Below are 25,786 nucleotides of genomic sequence, written 5' to 3' on the forward strand. Positions count from 1 at the left end.
TATTCCAATTTATATTTGTATTGAAGTCCCCAGTTAGTATAATTCTTTCCGATTTCTCTTCCATTTTATGTAGCAATGATCTTATACTCTGAATTGTACTCTCTGCCAGGTCCTCATATTCGTCTCTTTCCCATGTGTTTGATCTGGGTGGCATGTACAAATTGGCTACAATTACTTTACCTTCAGATGTGTCGATCTCTACTGCAATCAGTTCTACTTGTGATGGTATATCTAGTTTTATTTCCTTGACTTTTAGATTTTTCTTAGTTAATATTATCATTCCTCCTCCTTTTTTTAAAATTCTGTCTCTTCTCCATATATTGTATTCCTCTAAGTTTAGTATGTCATTGGATATCCTTGGTGTTAATTTTGTTTCAGTTAGGCATATTATTTGTGGTTCATTTTCTCTGACATAATCATTCATCTCTAGTAATTTAGATACCATTCCATCCACATTTGAGTACATCAACTTTATCATCTTGTTTATATACTTGTCATGACATGGTTCTACTACCTTCCTCCTTTTTCTTCCATCCTGTTTGTGTACCACTTTCGTACCTGCAATCCTATTACTTTGTAAAAAAATTTCTTCTTCTCCTCTTCTGATCTTGCCTCATTTTTTGTTTTTGCATCCTCCCTTTTCTCTTTCAGTAATTCCAGTTCCTCTTGTGTTAGGCATCTTTTTATCCATACATTTTTGAACTCCTCTTTTTCCATAAGATTCTTTGCATTTTTTAGTATCTCTTCCACAGTGTTTACACTCCGGAAAGTCACCTTTAGAGGTCTTGTCTTGCTTTTCTCGTATTTCCCTAACCTTTTTTGTTCCTCTATGTCTTTACTACAGATTTCCTCTGATACTTCTTTCAGTAAGTTCATTACATTTGTCATCTCCTTTTTGTCTCTTGTGATCTTGTTTTTAACTTCTTCCTCTTCTATACCAGTGATTACTATTGATTTGTTTATCTCTACTGAATCTCTGACTAACTTTGGATTGTTTTGGATTATTCTTTTCACCTCCTTTTTAATGCTTTTTTCCTCCACCCTTGTTTCTAAGTCTTTCTTTACTTTCACCATTTCAGCATACATGGTTTCTACATCATTTTTGTAGCTTTGCACAGCTTCATTCACTTGTGTTATCTTCTCCTCAATATCACTGCTTTGGTCAATAAGACTGCTAACTTGCCTAATTGTCTCTGTGTCATTTTTTAACTCTTCCATAACACTCTCGTGATTGACTACTGTACTTGCCATTTCACTCATTTTCTTCCTAAGTGTACTCAATTCCACTGTTAGTTCACTGATGGTTGTGTCTTTCTTATTGGCCTCCCTTCCTAGTTTTTCTATTTCTTCCTTTTGCAAGTGCATCTGCTTCTTTATTTCATCAATTTCATTTTTGAAAGCCATTTCTAGTTTGTTTACACGTTCAACCAGTCTATTGTGAGTCTCTACTTCAACCAGTTCTTGGTAGAAATCATCATTTTGCTTTTTACCTTTATCCCTTTTCTTTTCCAAATTTGCTTTACTAAAGTATGTATCCATTTTGCAATACTTAAAGTGCAGAGCATGTACTTACAATCTCCGTGTTGTTGTAGTCTAAACAAACCTCAGAGATGACTCAGCGTATTCTTTTGTCTTGGTTCTATTTCCTGTTTGAACAAGTCTTGTTTAAACTAATTATTTTTTTCCTTTTAATAATGAACGATCATTTAGTCTAACCTGGTACTGAGCTTGACTCATACAAAGATACTAATTTAGGTAATGCCACTGGCCGTGATGATTCGGTACGGAGCGCCGGTGTCGCACGTCCGCCTAGATTGAATCCCTGTGTGTGTGTGTGTGTGTGTGTGTGTGTGTGTGTGTGTGTGTTTTCTTATCTAATTGTTCTTACCTGATTGTATCTTTACAGGAATGAGTCAAGCTTGTACTGTACCGTGTTTTGAACCTTTTTGTCATACATGTCTTTAAATTTACGAATTTTTTGTAACACACTCTTTCATTCGGTAGTGCATACCACTGATCAACTGCTCTATTTGGGAACTGAATTTCAATACATATTTATCACCTCTCTTCTTGTACAGGTTTCTACAGTATCTGCTTAATGTTGCATCCCCATAGGTTATTTTTGTTTATTTTCTCTTTTCCTGTGATACATGTATATAACATAATCATGACTGCTCTTTTCCCTCTCCTGTAATGTTGGTAGGTTTAATTTTTCGAGTCTTTCTTCATAGCTTAGGTCCCTTAAACTTGGTGCCTATCTTGTAGTTGCCCTTTGTACCTTTTAATCTTATCTATGTGTTTTTTGAGATATGGATTCCAGACTACTGATGCATACTCCAAAGTTGGTCTGATGAATGATGTTACTGTCATTCTCAGCATGTCTTCATTTATGTATGTGGATGCAACCCTCATTTTGGCAAGCAGTGTGTACATTTTCATTACTTTATCATTTATGTGGTTAGCCGGTGATAGTCTGTTACTGATAATCACTCTTAAATCCTTTTCCCTTTCTGATGCGTGTAGGGTTGAACTGCTTAACTTGTAGTCCCAGTCTGGTCTTTTTTCATTTTTACCAAATTTTATTACATGACAATTATCCACATTGAATTCCATTTGCCATCTGTTGCTCCATTCATGAAGCTTATTTAATTCCTTTTGTAGCTGTATCCAAGAGTCTGTGTTTGTAATTTCCCTTTGTATTTTTGCATCGTCAGCAAACATATTTGGGTAGCTTCTATTTCCAGTGTTGCTGTCTGTGTCATTTATATGTACTAAAAACATAATTGGTGCCAGCACCGAGCCCTGTGAAACTCCACTTGTCACTTCTCTCCAATTTGAGTAATTATTGCTTAGCACTATTCTCATTTCCCTTTTACTGAGAAAATCTTGCCTCCAGTCATACAGATTACCTCAGATTTATCCCTGATCGTACAGTTTCCATAAAAGTCTTTTGTGTGGTACTGTATCAAATGCCTTCTTAAAATCCAAATATATGCTGTCTACCCAACCATCTCTTTTCTGTATTATTTCTGTAATTCAATCATAGTAACTTAATAGGTTAGTAACACATGATTTTCTCTTTCTAAAACTAAATTGCTTTTCTATCATATTCTGTTTTTCCGGGTGACTTACCCAAATTCTTCATATCAGTTTTTCTAACATCTTGCTTACAACGCTGGTCATTGATACTAGTCAGTAGTTAAGTGGATTTTATTTATTTTCTTTCATGAAAAGGGGTATAATGTTTACCTTTTTCCAAATATCAGGTAGTTTTCCTTGTTTTAAAGATTGAATATTTATTGTAATGGACTGCTTAGCTCTTTTGCACATTCCAGTAATACCCAACACAAAATCTTGTCAGGGCCATTGGCTTTTCCCCTGTCTAATTTCCTCATCTCTTCCTGGACCTCTTGTTTGGTTATACATATAATTGTTAATATGCTTGTTCATTTTCATCTCTCGCAACTCTACTTTCTTTTGTAAAAACTGACAGGAAATTTTTGTTTAGTACTTCACAAATGTCTTCTTCATTGCTACAGATATTCCACTCTTCCATGATAGATTGTATTTTATCTTTACTTTTGCTATGCTTCATATGTAGCTGTAAAACAACTTCCACTTATCCGTACTTGTGGGATGCTAGAGAAAGTCCGTTGACGGTATGCTGTTTATTCCCCCACTGATCCCAGGTGTACAAGGTGCCGCGGCGGCGACGGGCACTGCCCAACATATCGTACATCCTCCCCCCCCCCCCGCCAGTTAATAATATGGCATTGACATATTGTATTAACGAAATAAATTGAATTCAACCCTTTACATTAAATGTGGGAGTAAGCATTGTAATTAAATTGGCAGTCCATGGAAGACATCTGGTGTAACAAAACAGGGGATTTCTGGCTGTAATAGATGAGTGTAAGCACACATTATCAATAAAATATATCCAGCATAGACAAAACTCTTGTCTCACATATAGGGGGCAACACAGGTGAACTAAGGTAGGGAGAGGTTAAGGGGAATTAGGGTTACACATAGTAAGATAGCCACTGGGGTTGATGTGGTGCTGTCTGAGGGCAGTGTGAGAGTGGCTGTGGTGGTTGGCTGGGTGTGGGTGGTGCGGACATGGTGGGTGCTCCCTGAGTGGGCGCTGGGCTAGCCTCCGAAATGCTCCCACGCACCACCCGTAGGTGCTGTCGGTTGCGTAGCGACAGACGGCCACTGCCATCCAGTCTGATAGTGTACTGGCGGTGGGGCAGTGTCTCCACAACAACCCCACACCTGTCCCAGACATTAGTCATTTGATTCTGTACCCATACCCAGGTACCTGGGGTGAGAGGCCTGAGAGCCCTAGCTGGCCCCTGGCGCTCCACCATCTCACCACTGGACCGAGCCATGGTCACCTCTCTCCGGAAAGGGGCCTGCCGCCAGTGCCTGTCCACCTCGTAGTTTTGTCGAACTGTAGGGACGCAATCTCGAAGCTGGCGGCTGGTGGCGAGTTGTGCCCGGGACTTATCAACGCCTTGCAAGGGTGTGTTCAAGTACTGAAGGAGGGCGACTGACAACTTGTCTGCATCGTGGGTGCCAGCAGTGCCGACGTTCATGTACAACAGCTTCTTAACTGCTGACTTAACTGCTGCCTCAGCCCGGTCGTTTGACTGGGGGTAGTGGGCTGATGAGATGCGCATCTTGACCCCCCCAGCGCCTGAAGAAGTCGCACATCTCCTCGCTGACTAGGTTGGTCCCACCATCTGTAGAAATTTCCTCTGGCATCCCCCAGCAGGCGAAGAAGCGGTGGAGATGTGACATGAGCTTGCGTGAGGAGGCGCCGCTGGGGAGGTGACAAACTTCCAGCCACCCCTGTAAGCCTGTTGGTGTAGACTAGGTAGTGCTGACCCTCTGGCTGACACAGGTCGACTGCAGTGCACTGGAATGAATACTCTGGTGCAGGGGTGATGACGAGGGGCTCAGCGGCCTGGAAAGGGGCATGGGCATTGCAGGCTGAGCGTGAGTTCCTCAGCTGCTGGAGGTTCCCCTCCATGCCAAGCCAGTAGACTGTCTGGCGAGCCCTGCATAGCATTGAGTAGAGCCCTTGGTGGCCTGAGTGGAAGTGGTCAGTTACCTGCTGATGGAGAGGCTCGGGGATCACCAGCCAGATGGATCCTTGATCGAATGCGTATGTCATCAGCCCTTGTGACACTGACAGCCTGTCCCCAACCCCATAGAACTGCCGAAGGCAGGCAACCTCTTGTGACCACTGTGGGTGCCAGTCCCCCGCCAGGACCGTAGCCACTAACAGCTGGTACACTGGGTCGTCAGCAGTGGCTCGTGTGACCGACGCTTCATCCAGAGTGATGCAGTCATCATCGGCGAGGACGGCCACAGTAGCTGCTGCAGTAGCCGCCTCCATTTATGTGGCCAGAACCTCGTCTGCACCGTCAGGTTTAGTGTGAAGGGCGGAGTAGCAAGACAGAAAATCCGCTGCATAGTTGCGCTTCCCAGGGAGGTACCTGACCATAAACCTGAACTGTAATGTCTTCTCTTTTAGGGTGAATAGCCTTGGGTTGACGATATCCTTTAGCACCCTATTCCCTAGGAGCTTCACCAGGGGTCGGTGGTCAGTGACAAGCACCAAGTTAGGATATCCCAGCAGGAACAGTCGCGCCTTCCACAGGCACCACACCAGCGCCAGGGCCTCACCCTCCACTGGGGCGTAGCCTGACTCGCTGACAGGTGCTGGCTGCCGCAGAACGCGAGGTGCCACCCGCTTTTGCAGCAGAAGGGGACCTCCGCCGACACACGCCCACAGTATTGTTGAAGAACCACGAATCCAATGCCTTCCTTGCTGTAGTCCGTTATGGCGACCGTGGGCCTGGCCTTGTCGTAGAATGCTAACCTGTCCTTGGCCATCTGACAGATCGTCTCCTTAGCTTGTTGGAACTTTCTCTGTAGGAGCTCGTCCCAGAAGATCCTTTTGCCCTGGGATCTCTTCAACAGATCACGGAAGGGTTCCATGATGGGTGCTGTGGCCAAGAAAGGTGCCAGCTGGTTAATGAACCCAAACCAGGAACGGATGTCAATCAGGGATGGCTGTGCTGGCATACCAAAGTCTTGAACCGCTGACAGTCGCTCGTCTGTGGGCTTGTAGGTGTCCCACCCTACGTGGAACTCCACAGACTCAACCTTCCGACAGCAGATATTAAATTTCTCTGGTTTCAGTATGACACCCTTCCTGGCACACACCTCCAGGAATTCGTAGGTGTGCCAGAATGCACTCTCCACGCTGTTGTTGTATAGCAGGGTGTCGTCCACACACTTTAACTTCCATTGAACGTCCACCAGAGTGTCATCGAACCTTTTAGTGTATGCAGCGGGACCTGCGCAGTGGCCCATGGTGGCCCTTCGGTACCTATAGTGCCCCCAGGGTGTAATAAAGGTGGTGAGCTTGCAGCTGGCGTCTTCCAATTCCACCTGATGGAAACCCCAGTGGGCATCAGCGACCATCTTGAAGGACTGGCATGGGATTCCTGACAGCATGTCGAAGGGCATGGGCGTGTGATGCGTCTCCTGAAGGCAAGCAGCATTCAGCTTCTGATAATCCACAGTGCACCGTGGCTGGCCGGACTTCCTGGCCACCATGACCATCCTCGGGCACCACACGGTAGCTTCCCCGGCAGGGACTGGCTCTATAACTCCCATATGCATGTCTTTGTCCAGCTGCCTCTTTACCTCCGCCTCCCAGTGGTGAGGTACAGGAGTAGGGGTGTGGCAGGCAAAGGGAATGGCATCAGGAAGTAGGTGGATGAGGTGCGGTTCACCCACCATGACAGGAAGTGGACACTGGTCTGTGTTGAACGTAGACGACGAGAAATGGCAGAGAAGCCATTCTCTTCCAACAGTGGCAGGGGCATGGTGTTAGGTCTCCTTGGCAGTGCCCTCACCAAGTCAGGCTGGTAAGCGGGTGGCATCTGGGAGGCACCCGCCACTATCTGAGCGTGCAACAGGAAGCCCTGGGGCACCAGCCCAAGGTCGATGCACGTGGACAATGATATGAACAGATGTCTTGCTGAATTGACGAAACACACTTCTTGGGTGGACGATAGGCCCCTGTGGGAGATCGTGCACACAGCAGAGCCCTGCAGGCGTAGGAGCATGTTGGCGACATCCCACAGGCCCTACAACGCGCCCTGGACGCCAAGTTCAACATGTCTCAGGCTGTAGTTGCTCAGGCTGTAAAGAGAGAGAGCCAAGGAGCCCCCTGCCAGCAACAAACACCTGGGCCCAGGTATTGGCCACGGCCATGACTGTACACGCCGTCCCCCCATTATCGCATGAGACTGAGACACTAAGCATGGGGTGGGGTTGTGAGGCTGTACTGGCCACAAGCACTGCCACTGAGGTCTGGGTTATGGCCACTGCAGGCTCAGAACCAGCTGCCACAGCTTTTCTTTCACTTCTACACACTTTCTTAAAATGTCCCTGTTTTCCACAATTATGACTTGGCAGGGCAGTGAGACCTCCCTTGGGGGTGGGAGCCACCACAGTTACCACAGGTTTTTCCCACAGGGATAGGGGAGCGGTGGGAAGCAGCCACCACGTCCTCCTGGGATACGTCTGGCTGTGATGCGTCGGGCTTGGCCGCCGCAACTTCCCACCCAAAACTCCCACCAAACTCAGCCTCCCTCGTGGCGGACTCAAATGCAACACAAAACTTATGCAACTCGTCCACATTGCTAAATGAATCACATAACTGGAACACCTCTCACTTCATGACGGGATTATATAACCCACTCATTAATTTGGGCAATAGCATATACTCTGACAGGTCACACTGGCACTGTGGGCACCGAAACTTGCAGTCGGCGGCACTTTGAGAACACTGCAGGAAAAACTCACATACTGACTCCCTGGCTGCTTGGCGTTTACTGAAAAACTTACACCAGTTCACTGCTTGATTGGTTCCCTGTAGCACTAAATTTTCATTGGAATCTAGGGCTGTGGCTGTTGAGAGGGCTTGCCACTGAGACATGTTGAACTTGGCGTCCAGGGTGCGTTGTAGGGCCGGTGTGCAGCATAGGCGAATGTGCAGCACAGCCTCCGAGGCAGCCCACCGGTTCAGCTGGATCCAGCACTCAACAGAGCATCTCCAAGAGCGAAATGCAGCAGATGACATTTGAGCCTCGCACTTTTCTGACATAGCAGCAGCAGGGACTCTCAAGGACGGCCTCCAACGGGCGAGGTCCCCCTGCAGGGAGGTGATGGCACTCTGCTGGGCCACCAACATCTGCTGCACCTGCTGGGTCTGCTGCACAAGGGCATGTCGACGGGGAGTGGCCCTGGGTGTTGCACCAGGTGTGCGGGCAGTCCTGGATGTAGCAGCAATACCGAAGCGAGGCCGGGAAACCATCCTACTCACGGCACCACGTAGGATGCTAGAGAAAGGCCGTTGACGGTATGCTGTTTATTTCCTCATTGATCCCAGATACACAAGGCGCGGCAGCAGCGGTGAGCACTGCCCAGCATATCGTACGGTACTTGTATTTACAATATCTTCCTCAAACTGCCTTTGAGTTTCTCTCCTTATCCTTGTATAATAATTTCTTGCCTGCTTGTAGTTGTTATATGCTCTCTTACTTTTATGTTGTCTGTATCTGATCCACAGCAAATCTCTTTTCTCTTTTGCCTTTTTTCAATCAATATTAAACCAGTTCTTTATCCTTATATCCATGTCTTTGTGCAGTAGGACATAATCATGGATTCCTTTTTCATAAAATTTGCAGAATGTTTTGTATATAACATTTATATCTTGTCTTCTTAGCTCATTTTCTGAATCTGTATCATTGAAGTACTGTACTTCTTTAGGGCATGATAGTTGCCCTTTTTGTAGTTTTGCCTCTTTTTGTAGTTTCCATTACCTCTAACTATATCATATGCTATCCTGAATTTGTAATCTAGTACTGCATGGTTGCTTTTGCTGAATGGGGGGTGATGGATTATATTGTCAGTTTAATTTTTTTGTCTAGTAAATATGAGATCCAATAATGATGGGTCTTTTGGTCTTCTTTTTCTGGTTTTCTCCTTTGCATGTTGTTTTAGAAAAGATTACTGTATAAAATCCAAGAGGTTTTGATCCCAACAACTTACATGGCATTTTACATCTAGAGTATTCCAGTTTATATATGTGTTTAAATCTCCTCTTATTATAATTCTTTCAGATTTTTCTTCCATTCTGTATAGTAGGGTTCATAAACTCTGCATTGTCTTTTCTGTCCGGACTTCACAGTCCCATGTGTTTGTCTTGGGTGGCACATATAGATTTGCCACAGTTATTATCCTTTCTGATGTACTAATTTCTACTGCAACTAATTCTACTTGTGAGAGTATGTCTGTTTCTTTTCTTTTACTTGGAGTCTTTTCTCTGTTACTATAATAACACCTCCTTTTTTAAAACTTTTTTTCTCTTTGCCGAATATTGTACTCATCCAGATTTAAAGAGCCATTTGATATCCTTGGGGTTAATTTTGTTTCTGTTACACAGATAATACAGGGCCCATTTTCTGTGATATACTCTTTTATCTCTAATAATTTGGATACCATTCCATCTGCATTTCAGTACATTAACTTATTTTCTGTGATATAGTCTTTTATCTCTAATAATTCGAATACCATTCTATCTACATTTCAGTACGTTAACTTAGCCATATTTTTCACATATTTGACATTGTTTGAGTCTACTATCTTGCTTTTATTTAGTCCCTACTGTTTATGTGCCATTTTTTTACTTGCAATCCCACTACTTTGTAAAAAAAATTACTTCTCTCTTCATCTGATCTTGCATAATTCTTTCGTTTTGCTTCTTCCCTCTTTTCTTTTAGTAATCCCTATTCCACTAGAGTTAGGCACCTTTTTATCCACACTTCTTTGTATTCCTCTGATTCCTTAAGCGTGTTAGCATTTTTTAATACCTCTTCTACAGTGTGCACATTTTGGAAGGCTACTTTTAGGGGCCTTGACTTGGTTCTCTGATATTTTCCTAATCTCTTAAATTTCTCTATATGTTCATTATAGTTACCATCTCCTTATTATCTCTGGTGTTTCTGTTCCTTATTTCTTCTTCACCTTTACCATTGATGACCGTAGATTATTAATCCCATCTGTTTCCTTCATCGGCCTTGGGTTCTTCCTAATGATGTCTTTCACCTCCCTTGTCATGTCATTTGCTTCAGCCTTGTTTTTTAGATCTTATTTAGGCCACTTCTGCCCATGTAATTTGTACAGTACTTCCCCTGTGTAGTATCTCATTATTTCATTTTCCTCAGTTATCTTCTCATCAGTGTCTTTACTTTTCTCTGTCAGATTACCTGCTTATCTACCGTAATTATGTCTTTATCATTATTGTACTCCTTCAGAACTCTTTCATTGGTGACTACTGTATTTCCCATTTCGTTCATTTTCTTCTTCAGAATGTCTGCTTCAGCTTGTAGCTCACCTATTGTTGCATCTTTTCTGTTTAATTCCTTTACCAGTTCCTCATTTTTTTTCCTTTTGTTGGTACAGTTCCTTCCTTATTTCATCCAGTTCCAGTTTGAAAGTTTCCTCCAATTTGTTCACTTTGATAATTTATTGAATGTAATTGGTTTCACCAGGTCTGTATAGTCATCATTTTGTTTTTTACTGTTTCTCCTCCTCTTATCTAGTTGCACTTCTTGAAAGTACACCATTGTATAGAAATATACTTTCTACTTACATTTTAGCATCTCTGTTTTGCCAGTGTTGGAATTTACCTGGGGCTCGTCTATTTACCTGACGCGGCGCCTGTTGTCTGCTAACGCAGCAAAATCCTAAGGGCTCTGACTGTTTGATATACTTTCTTTGGACAGCATTTTTTTGCTTCTGCTTAACCCCTACACCGCGGGCATGTTTACCAATGTTTTGCGTGTGCCGCGGGGTTATTCGGGCTCCGACAGACTCTCAAAAAATATTTGCCAAAAATCAGTTATTAGTCCTAGAATATTAAAATTACATATGCTTATGGCACATACCTTCAGCTTTCTCCTGGAATGTTTGCTGAGCCTTTGTCAATTACCGTAGGACTTGTGGAGACCTCTGAAGTTGGGTAACGAAGTCTCCACTTTACACTTCCCGACAACCCGTAATATTATTACCACTGCCAGATATTAACACTATAAACACTACTCTATGATTTTCAAGTAGTTTGGGATCCATACTCAAAAAAAAAAAAAAAACTGTGAAAGCAATGAAAATTACGGGCGCGTCTGACCATCGCACTTGCGCTAGTTCGCTCTTGGTACTCTGTCATTTATTATTCATAAAACCCCTCACACTTTATATTTCTATTACTATATAACACTTATATATATCTACAGTCTTTATCCATAAGTTTCCTTCAGTAGTATTAGTTTATTGTCACTGTAGGGATTCAATTTTTTTCAGTAAAATACGTAGCATTCACTTTCTCGTCCTGTATACTAGCATTGAGAGTGAATGTCACTTTCAATTTCACTCTCATAACTCATAGTATTCAGACATGCTAGAGTGAAACTTTCACTTTCATTACTCCTAGGGTATATACTCGTATTCTTATACTGTAATACTACTCATTTATATTTCTATTTACGTTCTCTATTTTATTTACATTATTTACATTTCTATTTTATTTACACTGTGTTATGCACTGTCACTTGAAGTAACTTATAAAACTATTTTCCACTGTTCACGTATATTTACATTCACTACTTTCACTTGCTGTTTACACATTATTTACAATTCCACTTGCACTGTTTTACTCAATAGAAAGATCGTAGTCACTCTTTTATCAATTGTCAGCCCTTTACCTCTTTCCACACAAGGTTTAGTAGGGGGTAAAGGTCACAGGGCCCTTTGCATGGGGGTGAAAAGTCCCTGAAGTTAGCAAGAGCGAACAAACGTACCCCCACACTGGAAGATGAGAGTGAACTGATAAGGGTGGGCCGGGGTGGTGGCCTACCTAGGGAAATCAGTACTGCCAACGTTTAGCCTCTTGACACAGCTATTTATAGCAGTGAAATGATTGGCAGGAAATCTAGACAATACATTATAAATTAGGTAGTTCCAGGTGAATGTAAATATCACTTAGGCTTCTCCCTTCCCTCCTTATATGTATATTTATTACGAAAATAGATTATACGGTATATTTCAAGGGGAAATAAACAGCGAAAATTAGCGAACGAGTGCACGTGAGGTGTTGTCAGGTGATAATTAGCCAATTCCAGGTGTATGGCACTCTCACTTACCTTATTTCTTTCTTGTATGTATTATTTGGTATAAGAATAGGGCATAGGGCTTATTTCAATGGATGAATCAGTGAAAAATTCCAGGGAAGATTTACTTAGCGTAGCACGGCCAGGCAGGCGAGAGGATAGGGTAATGGAGGGGGGGTAGGGAGGGAAGTCAAGAACGGGGAGAAATGGCTAAATTGTCAACAATGGATGGGAGTGCTGACTAGTGTTGGACATTGGCAGTACTGATAGATGATACAAGCCCTCACTTGGAAGCCCGGGTGAATTCAAAATAACACAGAATCACAAAAGCGACGCCCCGCAGTATGATCCCTTGCTCCCAAGCGTCACGAAAGTGACGCTCCACGGTTAAGGGGTTAACCCCTTAACCCGCGCCGTCCCGGCGACGTGAATTAACGCGGCAACATTGCAAGGTCCCTAATTTGCACAATTTTCAATTTTCGCGAGTGATTTCGCGAGTGATTTTTGGCACGTATACATGGGACACCTTCCTCTATTCCTCTACAAGATGCCAAGTAGGAACAATGCCTTACACCGCATAACCTCCCCCCCCCCCTGCATGCCATTGTCTCGGCAATTCACCTGTTACCAGTGACCTGGCCAATAAAGACATTCAGGGCCAGAGTGATTCCCCAATCGATGACAATGTCGAGGACAAAGTTTACATAGCAAGAGACAGTCAGAAATGATGATCAGGTAATGTGGGAAAAAAAAGATCATGAATGGTGATGAGTTAGTGAGTGAAACAATGCTTATAATGCCTATATTACTGTTTGAAAACCAGTATACTCTTGTACTACATATAAATTCATACCAAGTAAATAAATAAATACTGTTTATGAGTGGATAAAATAGTTACCCTCCCATAGAACTCGTTTTCTTTGGTGCCAGCCTGTTAGAAAACTCAGTCAGGTAAGGAAGTACTCGCACCTAAATCCGGTATTTTTAACCTCAGGTGAGCGATTTCTCTGAATTTTCGATGTTTCTCACCAAAAGCGGATGTTTGAGCCAAAAAAAAAAAAAGGTCCAAAAATGTCGGGATGGGGCGGGTTAATAACCCCCAGCACTGAACAACCCTTTACAGTACCGATGTCAGTGATATCAGGTTAGTGTGAGCTATAAAGAAAACTGAACAATTATGGGGAGGGAACGAAGTTCTCTGGTATGTTTACACGATTCTACGCTACAATTCCAAGCAGTCAGGCGGTCGGTTAATCTCAGATGTTTTTGCCCATTTGGTAAATGCCCCGTAACTTTATCAGTTTTTCTGTGACTCTTAGCGAATCATAGCATGGGTTTAGGAAGCTAAATAACACATTGCTAGGTGAGCCAGATGATTATCTTCACATCTTTAAGAAAAACAAATTGATTTCAGAAAAATGGAAGAAACTTAGTCTACGTACTCAGAGAGGGATTAAATTTCTTCCATTTTCTTAAAGATGTGAAGATAATCATCTGGCGCATCTAATAATGTGTTATTTAGCTTCCTAAACCCATGCTATGATTCACGGGAGAAGTTACAAAGTTACGGTGCATTTACCAAATTTCCGAAAACATCTGAGATTAACTGGCCCTCTGACTGCTTATAATCGTATCGTAGAGTCGTGTAAACATACCAGTGACCTTTGTTCCCTTCCCATAACTGTTCACAGTTTTTTCATAGCTCACTAACTCGACATCACTGACATCGGTACTGTAAAGGGTTGTTCAGTGCCGGAGGTTATTAAGGGGTAAATGGAATAATTTATTGTTTCCATCAATACTCTCCCTTTCACATGTAAACAAGAAAAACGAACAAAAGAATGAGTGCTAAATGTATGTTTAACTTTCATCAGAAAGACCTTACCAATTCATATTCCTTCACTTTATTTTATGCAATTTTCTGACTATTTTATTTTCTTTGGAAATAGTACTGTATACAGCACTCACTCCAAACATATCTGTAATAATATAAGTAGTGATGAGTTCACCAATACAAGTGATGTACTGAGCTGATAGGTAATATTCCGTATCATGTCGGCCATCCAGGAAGTGTTATCTGACTTGTATGCCTACTCTGTCATTACACTTGCATATGTTCACTAATTTATATATATATTTCAGATTCAGGTATAGTACTGTATTGATTGCAGTATTGTACAGTATACAGTACTCTCTCCAAACAGAGTTGTAATACCATAAGTGGTGATGACAGTGTTCACCAATATACATTATTTAAGGTACTGAGTGGGTAGGTTTTTGATTATTCGGCAAATCCAATATCTCGGCATCATCCTGGTCCCATAGATGCCGAATAATGGGACTTTTTCTATATATATACAGGGTATATATATATATATATATATATATATATATATATATATATATATATATATATACAGGGTATATATATATATATATATATATATATATATATATATATATATATATATATATACAGTATATATATATATATATATATATATATATATATATATATATATACAGTATATATATATATATATATATATATATATATATATATATATATATATATATATATATATATATATATATATATATATATATATATATATATATATATATATATATATATATATATATATATATATATATATATATATATATATATATATATATATATATATATATATATATATATATATATACCCTGTATATATATATATATATATATATATATATATATATATATATATATATATATATATATATACACACACACAGTATATCTATCTGTCTGTCTATATCTGTATACACAGTATATCTATCTATCTATATACAGTATATCTATATCTGTATTTATATATCTATTTATTTATATCCATCTGTCTATCTCTAAATTTCAGTGTCTCTATATGTATATACACTATATTTATATATCTATATCTATCTATCTATCTGTCTATCTATATATACACACAGTATATCCATATCTGTCTATCTATATACACAGTATATCTATATCTACAGTATATATCTATATCTATGTATCTATCTATCTATCTATCTATCTATATATATATGTGTATATATATATATATATATATATATATATATATATATATATATATATATATATATATATAACATGTATATATTTTGTGGTAGGTGGAGGCGCTCACCATTCACTCACTCGATGTAGTGCTGCTCTTGAGTGTCTGCCCTCTCCTTTCCTCCGTCGTTCTTTCCTTCCATCCTCTTCTGTTTTTCCTTTCCTTCGTTCTTTCCTCGTCCTTCTGCCTGCAGGTGGCTTTACACTCCCTTTTCTGTCCTTCTCTCCTTCATTCTTTCCACTTCCTTCTGCCTGTGGGTGACTCTACACTGAGTGACTAGCCAAATTGTTTTCTGTACACCAGGAAACCATTTATTACGCTGGGTGGTAACCATATAACCAAATTTTGGCACCTGGTGGTTTAGTGAGTAATTACGGCGCTTCAGTCGGATTGAGCCGGTGAAGGTTTATATCCAAGGGGTGGTTGGGGTTTATTGCTTACATGATGCCACTCAGGGATGAGTGAGGATGGTCACTCTCATCTTAAATGTCAGGACCAACTTACCCAGCCCCAGGCTCCTATGCTCCTCATGGGGCAATGTAGGATTTGATGATGAATGATGATGAAGTATATATATATATATATATATATATATATAGACACATATAAAACTTGCATTTTCATGTTCTTTCGAGTCCACTGGCAGTGTTATGCCTGTTTAACTGTTGCTCTTCAGTGTGTACTGCAGTATGTCATATATACCACAACTGCTTTTTATTGTATTAGTGTCTTGATTCAGGCTGAATATTTCTTTGGAATTTTTTATTTTCTCCCTGTAGGTTATCATTTAATATTAACTATTTAACTAGATTTAGCAAAAATTTTCTGTCTTTTATTTTTAGCAAGGGTACAGAAAGTATTGGATAATAAAAATATTGTTATTCATACATATATATCATCACCATCCACTGTCTTTTAACTAATATATATTTTTTCCTTTTACTATTCCCGTTCCAGCCAGCCCATGTGAAAGCCTGTTTTATAGGTTCCTCCCTAACACTGCCCATATCGGAGGGCAAGCTTAACCTGGGCACCTGGCAGGTATGTTTGCTATTGAGATTTCAGTGTAGGTACTGTATTTTAAAAATTAACCTACTGCTTTAAAAAGTCACCTTAGTGCTCTTTAGTTGAGTTTATGTATCTGAATTCTGCAATAGCAATAGCATGCAAAATAACCTCTGCTTTGGAAAGATAAATATGTCTTAGAGGGTTTGTATATATAGTAGTACAGTACAGGTACACCCTAAGATACGATACCCCTATATGCGATACCCCGGCATATCGATGGGGGTAGAAATACCACCATACCTCGCCTGATGATGGCCGCGCCCTGGTTTAACGATGGGTCCTGTGATGTCTTGTCCAGGAGCAAGGGGCCAAAATTTTGAATCAAACATGTTACCGTGCCCAGCTGAACCCGCCTGCCTCCTGTGATGCGCAGAGACACTCGCACAGCCCCCACAGCCATCGCTTACCCCTCATGCACCCATATCGTTCTTCTTGCACCGGCTGTCTCCAAGTGAGGAACTCTCTAATGCTTGCCTACCCCACGTCGTGTTGCATCACAGCATTATGCAAGCCGCTATCATAGTGCATTGTAACTGTGTCCGAGCAGTTCCGTGAGTAGAGCAGTGATACTAATCGTGTATGGAGTGGGATTTTGTGTGAATTTTGGCCTAAATAAGTGTGATCATGTCTGGTAAGGGCGCTGCACATGGTGGAGCTAGTGGAGGCTCTAGTCGGGGTGGTAAGCGGCCTGCTAGTGTTGGTGCTGGTGATGTTCCCACGAAGTGTGTTCATAAAACTCTCTGGATGTAAAATTAAATATTCTTAAGCTCCATGACAGAGGCGAGGGTGCATGTGCCATCGCCTTGGCTCTCAACCTGGCCCAGTGGTCTGTCTCCACCATTATCAAGAAGGGGGAGGCCAACAAGGCTGCCGCTGGGGAGATTGCAACCTTATCCACCTCCTGTGTCACCTGCCATAGAGAGTTTGCAATGGAGCAGCTGGAGCGAATGCTCTGCACATGGGTCGATGACCAGAACGGGAAGAAGGCATCCCTGAGTTGGGTGATCATATGCAAGAAGGCCCTCTCACTGTGGTACGAAATAAAGTTGAGGTGGAATCTTGATGCTAGTGAAATCTTTAAGGCTAGCCATGGGTGGTTTGACTGCTTCAAGAGGTGGGCAAGTCTGCACCACGTCAGGATGTATAGTGAGGCGGTGAGTGCAGATACTGAGGCATAAGTAGTGTTCCCTGATGAGCAGAAGTGCATCATTGCAGAGGATGGCTACAGCCCTATATTATAGTGCAAAGCAGGGTTTGAATTTCGATGAGACTGGGCTCTTTTGGAAGAGAATGTCCTCAAAGACATTTCTTGCAACAGAGGAAAAGTCTGCACTAGGGTTCAAGGCCTTGAAGGACCGACATACACTGCTGCTGGGGGGGCAGTGCCAAGGGTGACCTTAAGTTAAGGCCACTTTTTGTCTACCACTCCAAAACCCAAGGGCTCTGATGGAGTATGTTAAGGAGAATTTGGGGGTGATTCGGAAGTCCAACAAGAAGGCCTGGCAGGCTTCCGATATCTGATCGTCATATTTCCACACCTACCTTCCTCGTGTTCTCAAGAAGTATGCCTCAAGAGAGAACTTGGTGAACAGATTTCTTGTGGTGGTTGACAGTGCGATGAAAGGCTGGGCAAGCAACTTGGAACTGGTGTTCCTGCCCTTCAACACCAAGGCCTTGTTGCAACCCATAGACCAGGGGGTGATCGCAACGTTTAAGGCGTATTACCTCCACCGCACTATGCAGCAGTTGGTGAGGGCATGTGACAGTGACAACAAGACAATGGTGCAGTCATTGTGGAAAGGATACATTATACGCCATGCCATCGAAAACATCACAGCTGCATGGCGGGAAGTAAGCCAGCCCACCATGAACAGTATGTGATGGAAGCTGTGGCTGGAGGACGTTCACTTCTTCACCAGTTTCCCCAAGGCTGTGCGAGCTCTGGTGGCAGAACGGGTGCAGCAGGAAATTGTTCGGGTCACGTGAGGCGGGCATCAGGGAGGTCAACAAGCAGGATGTGGAGGAGATCTTGGGAAGCCACAGGGAGGAGCTCAGCATTGAGGAGCTCCTCAGTATGAGGATACAGCAGGTGCACCAGGAGGCACAGGAAAAGGAAGTCGTCCCTGAGGTGCGAGCCCTCAGTAGGAAAATTCCGAAGGAGATGGTGACCAAAGTTGATGAGGTCATTGCGCTTATGCGCATTCATGACCCTTTCCCAGGAAGAAGCAGGGGCGCATCTGACTAGCTGGAGGAGGGGATGAAGGTGTATGGGACAGTGCTGGAGGAAAAGAAGAGGGCGGCCAGGCAGACTACAATCATTACCTTCATCAAACAGGCCACCACCACGCCAACGACTCACAGAGGATCACCCCAACCCTCGACCAGCGGAGCATCTCCCCAGCCCTCAACCAGCGGAGCATCTCCCCAGCCCTCGACCAGCGGAGCATCTCCCCAGCCCTTGACCAACAGAGCTTCTCCCCAGTCCCCAACCAGCAGAGCATCTCCCCACCACTTGACCAGCAGAGCATCTCCCCACCACTTGACCAGCAGAGCATCTTCCCACCCCTCGACCAGCAGAGAATACTCAGGGCCCTCTCCTGCCGAGGACATGCACAGCCCCTAGTGCTGGGCCTCACCTTCAGCTGATCCCCATCTTCCACGTCACTTGAGTCTCCACTTTGGCACTCTGCCACTCCATTGCTACCTTCCTCGCCCCAGCCTCGATCGGCCACACCACTTCAGCCACAGCCTCTGTCTCCCTTGCCACCAGTTGAGCCACTGCATCCGTCTCCCTCACTACCTCGTCAGTCATCACAGCAGTCTCCCTCGCCACCTCCTGAGTCATCGCAGCTATCTCCCTCACAACCTCATCTGTCATCACATAGCACACCATCGCCATCTCCTGAGTCATTGCATCGCACTTCATCGTCGTCCCCAGAGCCAGCGCATCAGTCTCCTGCTACCAACACCCCACCTCACCAGGCTTCCCCCCCTTTAGGACCCTTCACTGAAGATGGTGTGTGAGGGCTTTGAGGAGGATGGGTGAGTGCTAGGGAGCACCACACGTCCCCTAGCGTCGGGGAGGAGAGCAAGGATGATGACCAGGACTGGACATGGACTTATAAGAAGTAAGTGATAAGAGGTGTTTGATAGTTTCTGACTGTATTTTTTTTAATGATTTTCAGATTTTTTTTGTTGGTTTTAGTGAGGTATTTACAGATGTTAGGTAACGTTAGCTTCTTTTACATCTGTTAGGCCATTTAGATTGGCTTTACACTTTTTTTTTTACCCATTTAGATGGATTTAAGACTTGGTTGGGGGGGAAACCCAAGGCTCAGTAATACATCCTTATACTTTACATGTTAAATCTACTATGATTTACGATACCTTGCCTGGCAGTGGACTTTTCCTTAACCAATAGCATCGTTAAACCAGAGTATGCCTATATATATATATATATATATATATGTATATACAGTAAGTCCTCGTATTTGGACACATTTTACTTTGACGCCTCGTTTTTCACACAAGAAAAAGTTTCCAAGTTAACTCACAATTCGTGAATTTCCCCACAATTCGATGCTCCCAGCTGGCAGCTGATGATGCATACCGATGCTCATTTGTTGGTGGCCATCTTGCGACCACCCTGTCCACCATAACCGACATGGCAACCACGTTTGATACATACACCAGGACTATGCCTGAGGGTACCAACATCCCAACGCTCTTGAGTGATCTGAAGTCTCAAGTGATGGCTGTCTACAACAGAAACATAAAGGAGCAGAGACAAGCCCGGATCACACGATATTTTCATGAGAGACAGAATGTGGCTGCTGTTCTGCAAGACTTGGACATGCAAGCAGGAGTAGATGAAGGAGGAGTAGTGAACAGAGAGGAATTCGAGGTGCTGGAGCCTGAATTCAACTTCGAGGGCTTCGGCATAGGTGATGGGGCTTCCCCAGAGAGGCCCATGTCACCTACTAACTAGCCCATCTACCTTCAACACACCTTCACTTGCCACTCAAGCCAGTCTTCACTTTATTTCTGGTAAGGATTTTGGGTGCTGCAGCTCTTTATAACAGCTTTAATGTCTTTTCAGGTACATGTTTATTGTGTTGTGCTGTTTTATCGTTAGTAAACATGCTTCATTTAATTTTGGGTAGGGCCTGTTTGGTGTTATAGTACTTTCTGATAGGGTAGGTACATGTCCCACCAGAGCACTTCTCTATTTTTCCCATTGAGTCTTAACTTCATAATTCAACATTTCGCATTTTGTGTGGTTTTGGCGGAACATCCACGCCGTGAAAAACGAGGATTTAGTGTGTATATATATATATATATATATATATATAAATCTATCTGTATCTATCTATCTATCTATCTATCTATATATATATATATATATATATATGTATATATATATATATATATATATATATATATATATGTATGTATATATATATATATATATATATATATATATATATATATATATATATGTATATATATATATATATATATATATATATATATATATATATTTATCTATATATATATATATATATATATATATATATATATATATTATCTATATATATATATATATATATATATATATATATATATCTGTATATATATATCTATCTATCTATCTATCCATCTATCTATATATATATATATCTGTATATATATTCATCTATCTATATATCTATATATATATATATATATATATATATATATATATATATATATATATATATATAAGTAATCCCTCCAATATCCGACGTAATAGGGCCATAGGCAGGTCCAGATAGTGGTCCTGTCCGGATATTGGGCCCCAGCTTATGGACTTGTACTTATGGACCCTAACTCAGAGAAACACCTATACAGCTCCCTCTGGACATGCATAGCACCTATTTAAGACCCAAATCACACCAATAAGGGACATAAAAGACTGAAATAAATGCAAAAGAACCATAAAATGAGGTTTTAGAGGTGAGTTTATACAATTTTAAACATTCTGGGTACTTACAAGTCCCTGGCTCCAGGACTGGTTTGAACCGCCAGTTTGCAGTCCACAGTTAATCCTCTGCATTCTAAATTCTAATTTCTTAACTCTGCACAACACTGTAAATTCCCGTGTGTTCTAGTGGCGAGGTATTGCAGTTTATTCACTGTTTATTCACAAAAAACAAGCACCTGTGGCTTGCACTGCTATGAGCATCTGCTCTCGATCGGAGTTAGGCTGTGACTGTTGATGATGGCGGGGTAACAGAGTTGCCAGATCGCAATGGCCACATTACCAGTCTCCTCAACTTTCATTACCAAATTTAACTTTTCATTACCAAATTCATAAAGCTAGCATTTATTCTTCGCTAATTATATATACAAGTGGAAATACATGTAATCACTCTCCTTATAATTAACACCATGTTGATTATTTTCATGCTATGTAGGGTAGCAGATTAATCAGAGAGAGCAAACAATCCACCATCTCCATCCTGTGTATCCTCATGTATGTGAAAAATCCATTTGGTAATGCATTATTCTTATTCATTACCAAACGAATTTTTCATTACCAAATTGGCCTACACTTGGTAATGAAAAATACCAAATGACAACCCTGACAGGGGAGGGGGGAGGGGGGAGGAAGGAAGGGGTGAAGGGACCATGGTGTAACAGCTGTTCGGTGCCAGGCGGCAATTTCAAATTGCGGGTGGGAAAAAAGTCAGATTTTTTTCTAATTTTTTGCGGTTTTTGGCCCATTTTGGGAATATTAGAACCCAGGATGATTATGTCCGGTTAGTGGGATGTTCGGATATTGGGCGTTCGGATATTAGAGGGATCACTTGTATATAATTGTATATATATATATATATATATATACAGTACTATCCCAGTTAACCAGGTGGCTTGGGGAATTTACCTTCCCGGTTACAGATTTTTCCCGTATTTCTGATTTTCAAGTCAGATCTATACAAAGGCTATCACAGCAGTAAATACAGTTCAGGTACTCACCAGTCACATTAGGGGTTACACTAAGAGATTCCGCCTGAAAAACTCCCTTGTAAACACACACCATGGTCATAACGCACGTGTGCAATGTCTAGCAATTTGCAGTACTACAAATTGCACCAGTCCATTGTTTACCGAATTACTGTATTCATTATATGTACTGTACTCATAAAAATTGAAAAATAAAATAAAGAAATCAAAGCTTGAACATTTATTAGTGAACTGATGATGTGTTAAGACTGCACTGTAGAATTATCACGACACCTGTGCCCCCACGTGAGTTTGTTTACGTTTCCGACTGTTCTTCTTCTTCCCCACCTGACCTCCATCACTCCACCCCTCACCCGCCACTCAGCTATTTTGCAGAAAATAAAATAAATGATGTACGTATGAAATGCAGGCATATTATTTATTTATTTTTCTTCCAACAAAGTAAACTTTCATTCCTATTAACATTTATATTCAGCCATTAGTGTTTTACAATATTCGCCTTTTTCAAGTCTGTAGCATATGTCCAGCTTCTGTTTCAAGGTAAGCACGATACGCTTACGTTTAGTTTGCACTTTAGGCATTTTGGAGTGTACAAATTACCGTCTATCAGAGGAACACAATAGCAAGAGAGCTTGTTTACTGTCTGGTGGCAAAACGCAGACTGGTGATTTTTGGAGGGTGTGGAGGATGACTGAATTCAAGTAGGGGAAAGAGGGGGAGAGGAGGGGTGATTAAGAGGATTTGCTAGGGATTTACATTAGCCGGAAATGCTTTCACCTCGCTTTGTCTGACTTCACCCAGCCTCGCGTGACACAATCAAACGGCGGTTTGGCGGTCTATTCAAATTGGCGCACAGTTATAACTTACTGACATTTTTACCAGCCCTTGAATTTTCCCGTTGTTCTGAGTATTCCGTTTGTCTGGATACCGGATAGCTGGGATTGTACTGTATATATATATTAAGCAACGTTGGGTCTGGTTAGTACTTGGATGGGTGACCGCCCGGGAACACCAGATGCTGTTGGCATCCCTACGTGTCAAGTGGGTTTGGTGGAGGATTAGTGTCCCTCCCTGTAAAACAATTAACCCCTTAAACGCGGATCGTCGCATTTGCGACGGTCGGCCCAAAGGACAGAACGGCGGATCGTCGCGTTTGCGATTTGAGTAAATTTTGAATAACCGCGGGCAAGCAGGCTCCAGCTGGTATTGTCTATCAGTACCACCACCCTCTAGCTACAACTAGCATACTTTACCTTTGTACTACTGACCTCAGTTGTTGCCAAATATCGCGTTTTCCCCCCGTCCCCCCACCACCACTGCCCGGCCAGCCTGGCTGTGATACATGGCAGCGCTCTGAGCGCTCAGAACTGTAAATCTGCGATCTCCTCTCACAAGCAGTTTATGCTACTAGGAAACGCTTGTTTCCCCAGTTGTAACACTAGCTTTTTTTCTCACGGTTTGCCCCTGTTTAGCGTCAGTTTACTGCAGGCTTTCAAAGTGAGATTATGGCGAGTTCTAGCTCTTCCCAGTCAGTGCAAGTGGCCGACAGGAATGAGAATAAAGTGGCGGACGTAAGGCAGAATAAAAAGCGCGCCATTGTGATCTTTTGGGAAGTAATATGATTGAAAATAATGTAGTATACATGTTTTTAGCTGTGAAAATGGAAATGTTTGTTGAGTGCCGGGAAGACCGCCGCCACAGTGCATGTCGGCCGTACGCTCCGTTGATTTTAGCCTTATTTTCAGTGCTTATTGTACAAATACGGATTCCTAACTACCTTTACGTTGTAGTATAAAGTTTACTGTGACAGAATGTGACTGTGGTAGAGGGAAACCGGGTTGCTGGAGGTGTGAAAGTGAAGATTTGGTTACCCAACTTTGCAAGTCTCCACAAGTCCTTGGGTAGTCCACGAAGGCTCAACACCTGTCTCTGGAGAAAGCTGAATGTAAGTACTATCTGCCATACCAAGTATAATGTTCTAGGGTTAATCTCTGATTTTTGGCGAATATTTTCCTACAGGTACTCAGACCGCGATACAACCCCGCCACTCGGGGGGGGATCAACTGTACACAGCCGCGTTTAAGGGGTTAATGCTAAGCCCTTGGCCACCCCATCTGGGATACATGGCGTCTGGCAATGAATGAATGGATATATATATATATATATATATATATATATATATATATATATATATACTGTATATATATATATATATATATGGGAAATACGCTGTTTGAGAAGGAAGAGATTTATAAGTATACATGGGTGAGACAGGAGGGTGGAAGGGTTGTTGATAGAGCTTTGATGGACTATGTGGTTGTGTCTAGGAATGTAATAGGAAGATTGTTGGATGTGAGAGTTCTGAGAGGGGAGGGTGGAGGTATGTCTGACCACTACCTGGTGGAGGGAAAGATAGGAGTAGGTAAGAGATGGGTGAGAGCTAGGAGGGTTAGGTGTGGCAGGGAGGTTTTGAAAGTGAGTGAGTTGGATAAGAGAGAAAAAAAGATAGAATATCAGGAGAAATTGAAAGATGAGTGGAACGCAGTGAAAGATCGGGAAAATGGCAGTGTGGAGGAGGAATGGCAGTTATTTAAGAGTGCTGTGGTGGGGCATGCAGAAGAGGTGTGTGGTGTGAGACGTGTGGGTGGTGGTGTAAGAAAAGGAAGTGAATGGTGGTGTAAGGAAGTAAGTATGGCTGTGGCTGAGAAGAGACGTGCATATGAAGTGTGGCTGCAGAGGAAGGATGAGATGTCATATGAAAGGTATAAGGAAAAGAGGAATAGGGTGAGAAGGGCTGTGCGTGATGCTAAAGTGGCAACAGATGAGAGGTGGGGTAGACGGCTGACAAAGAATTTTCAACAGAATAAGAAAATGTTTTGGAAGAAGGTGAAAGGGGTGCGAAAGGGAGAGTCTGGGAAGGAAGCACGAGTAAAAGCAGAGGATGGAAGGATGTTAATTGAGATGGATGCAGTAAGGAAGAGATGGGAAGAGTATTTTGAAAGATTGTTAAATGTAGAGGAGGAAAGGGTGTCTGAGATTGTGGCAGATGGATGGGTGCAAGGAATAAATGTGTTGGGAGAGTTGAATGATTCTTTGATCACGAAGGAGGAAGTGGAGAAGGCAGTAAAGGAGATGAAAACAGAGAAAGCTGCAGGTATGGATGGGTGTGCTGTGGAATGCCTGAAGGGTGGTGGAGTGACTATTGTTGACTGGTTAGTAAGATTGTTGAATGTGTGCTTTGTGAAAGGTATGGTGCCAATTGACTGGGCAAGTGCTTGTGTGGTCCCGTTGTATAAAGGAAAGGGTGATAAGTATGAATGTACTAGCTTTAGGGGTATAAGTCTG

At 42.2% G+C, this 25,786-nt stretch overlaps 1 protein-coding gene and 1 pseudogene across 1 annotated transcript in view; one reads left to right on the top strand and one right to left on the bottom strand.

The window, feature by feature from the left end:
* LOC145391411 (UPF0047 protein YjbQ) overlaps nucleotides 1-25,786 on the top strand; it is a 429,434-nt gene that overhangs the window by 269,583 nt on the left and 134,065 nt on the right. Inside the window, exon 4 of the mRNA XM_080266018.1 lies at nucleotides 16,325-16,408. Coding sequence (XP_080122144.1) covers nucleotides 16,325-16,408 — 84 coding nt within the window. The remainder of the gene's footprint in view (nucleotides 1-16,324; nucleotides 16,409-25,786) is intronic.
* Nucleotides 5,405-8,401, bottom strand: LOC145391338 (uncharacterized; annotated as a pseudogene).

Source organism: Coenobita brevimanus, chromosome 18 (assembly GCF_032717465.1).
Source record: "Coenobita brevimanus isolate Jiangsu-jjx chromosome 18, ASM3271746v2, whole genome shotgun sequence".
Lineage (NCBI taxonomy): Eukaryota > Metazoa > Arthropoda > Malacostraca > Decapoda > Coenobitidae > Coenobita > Coenobita brevimanus.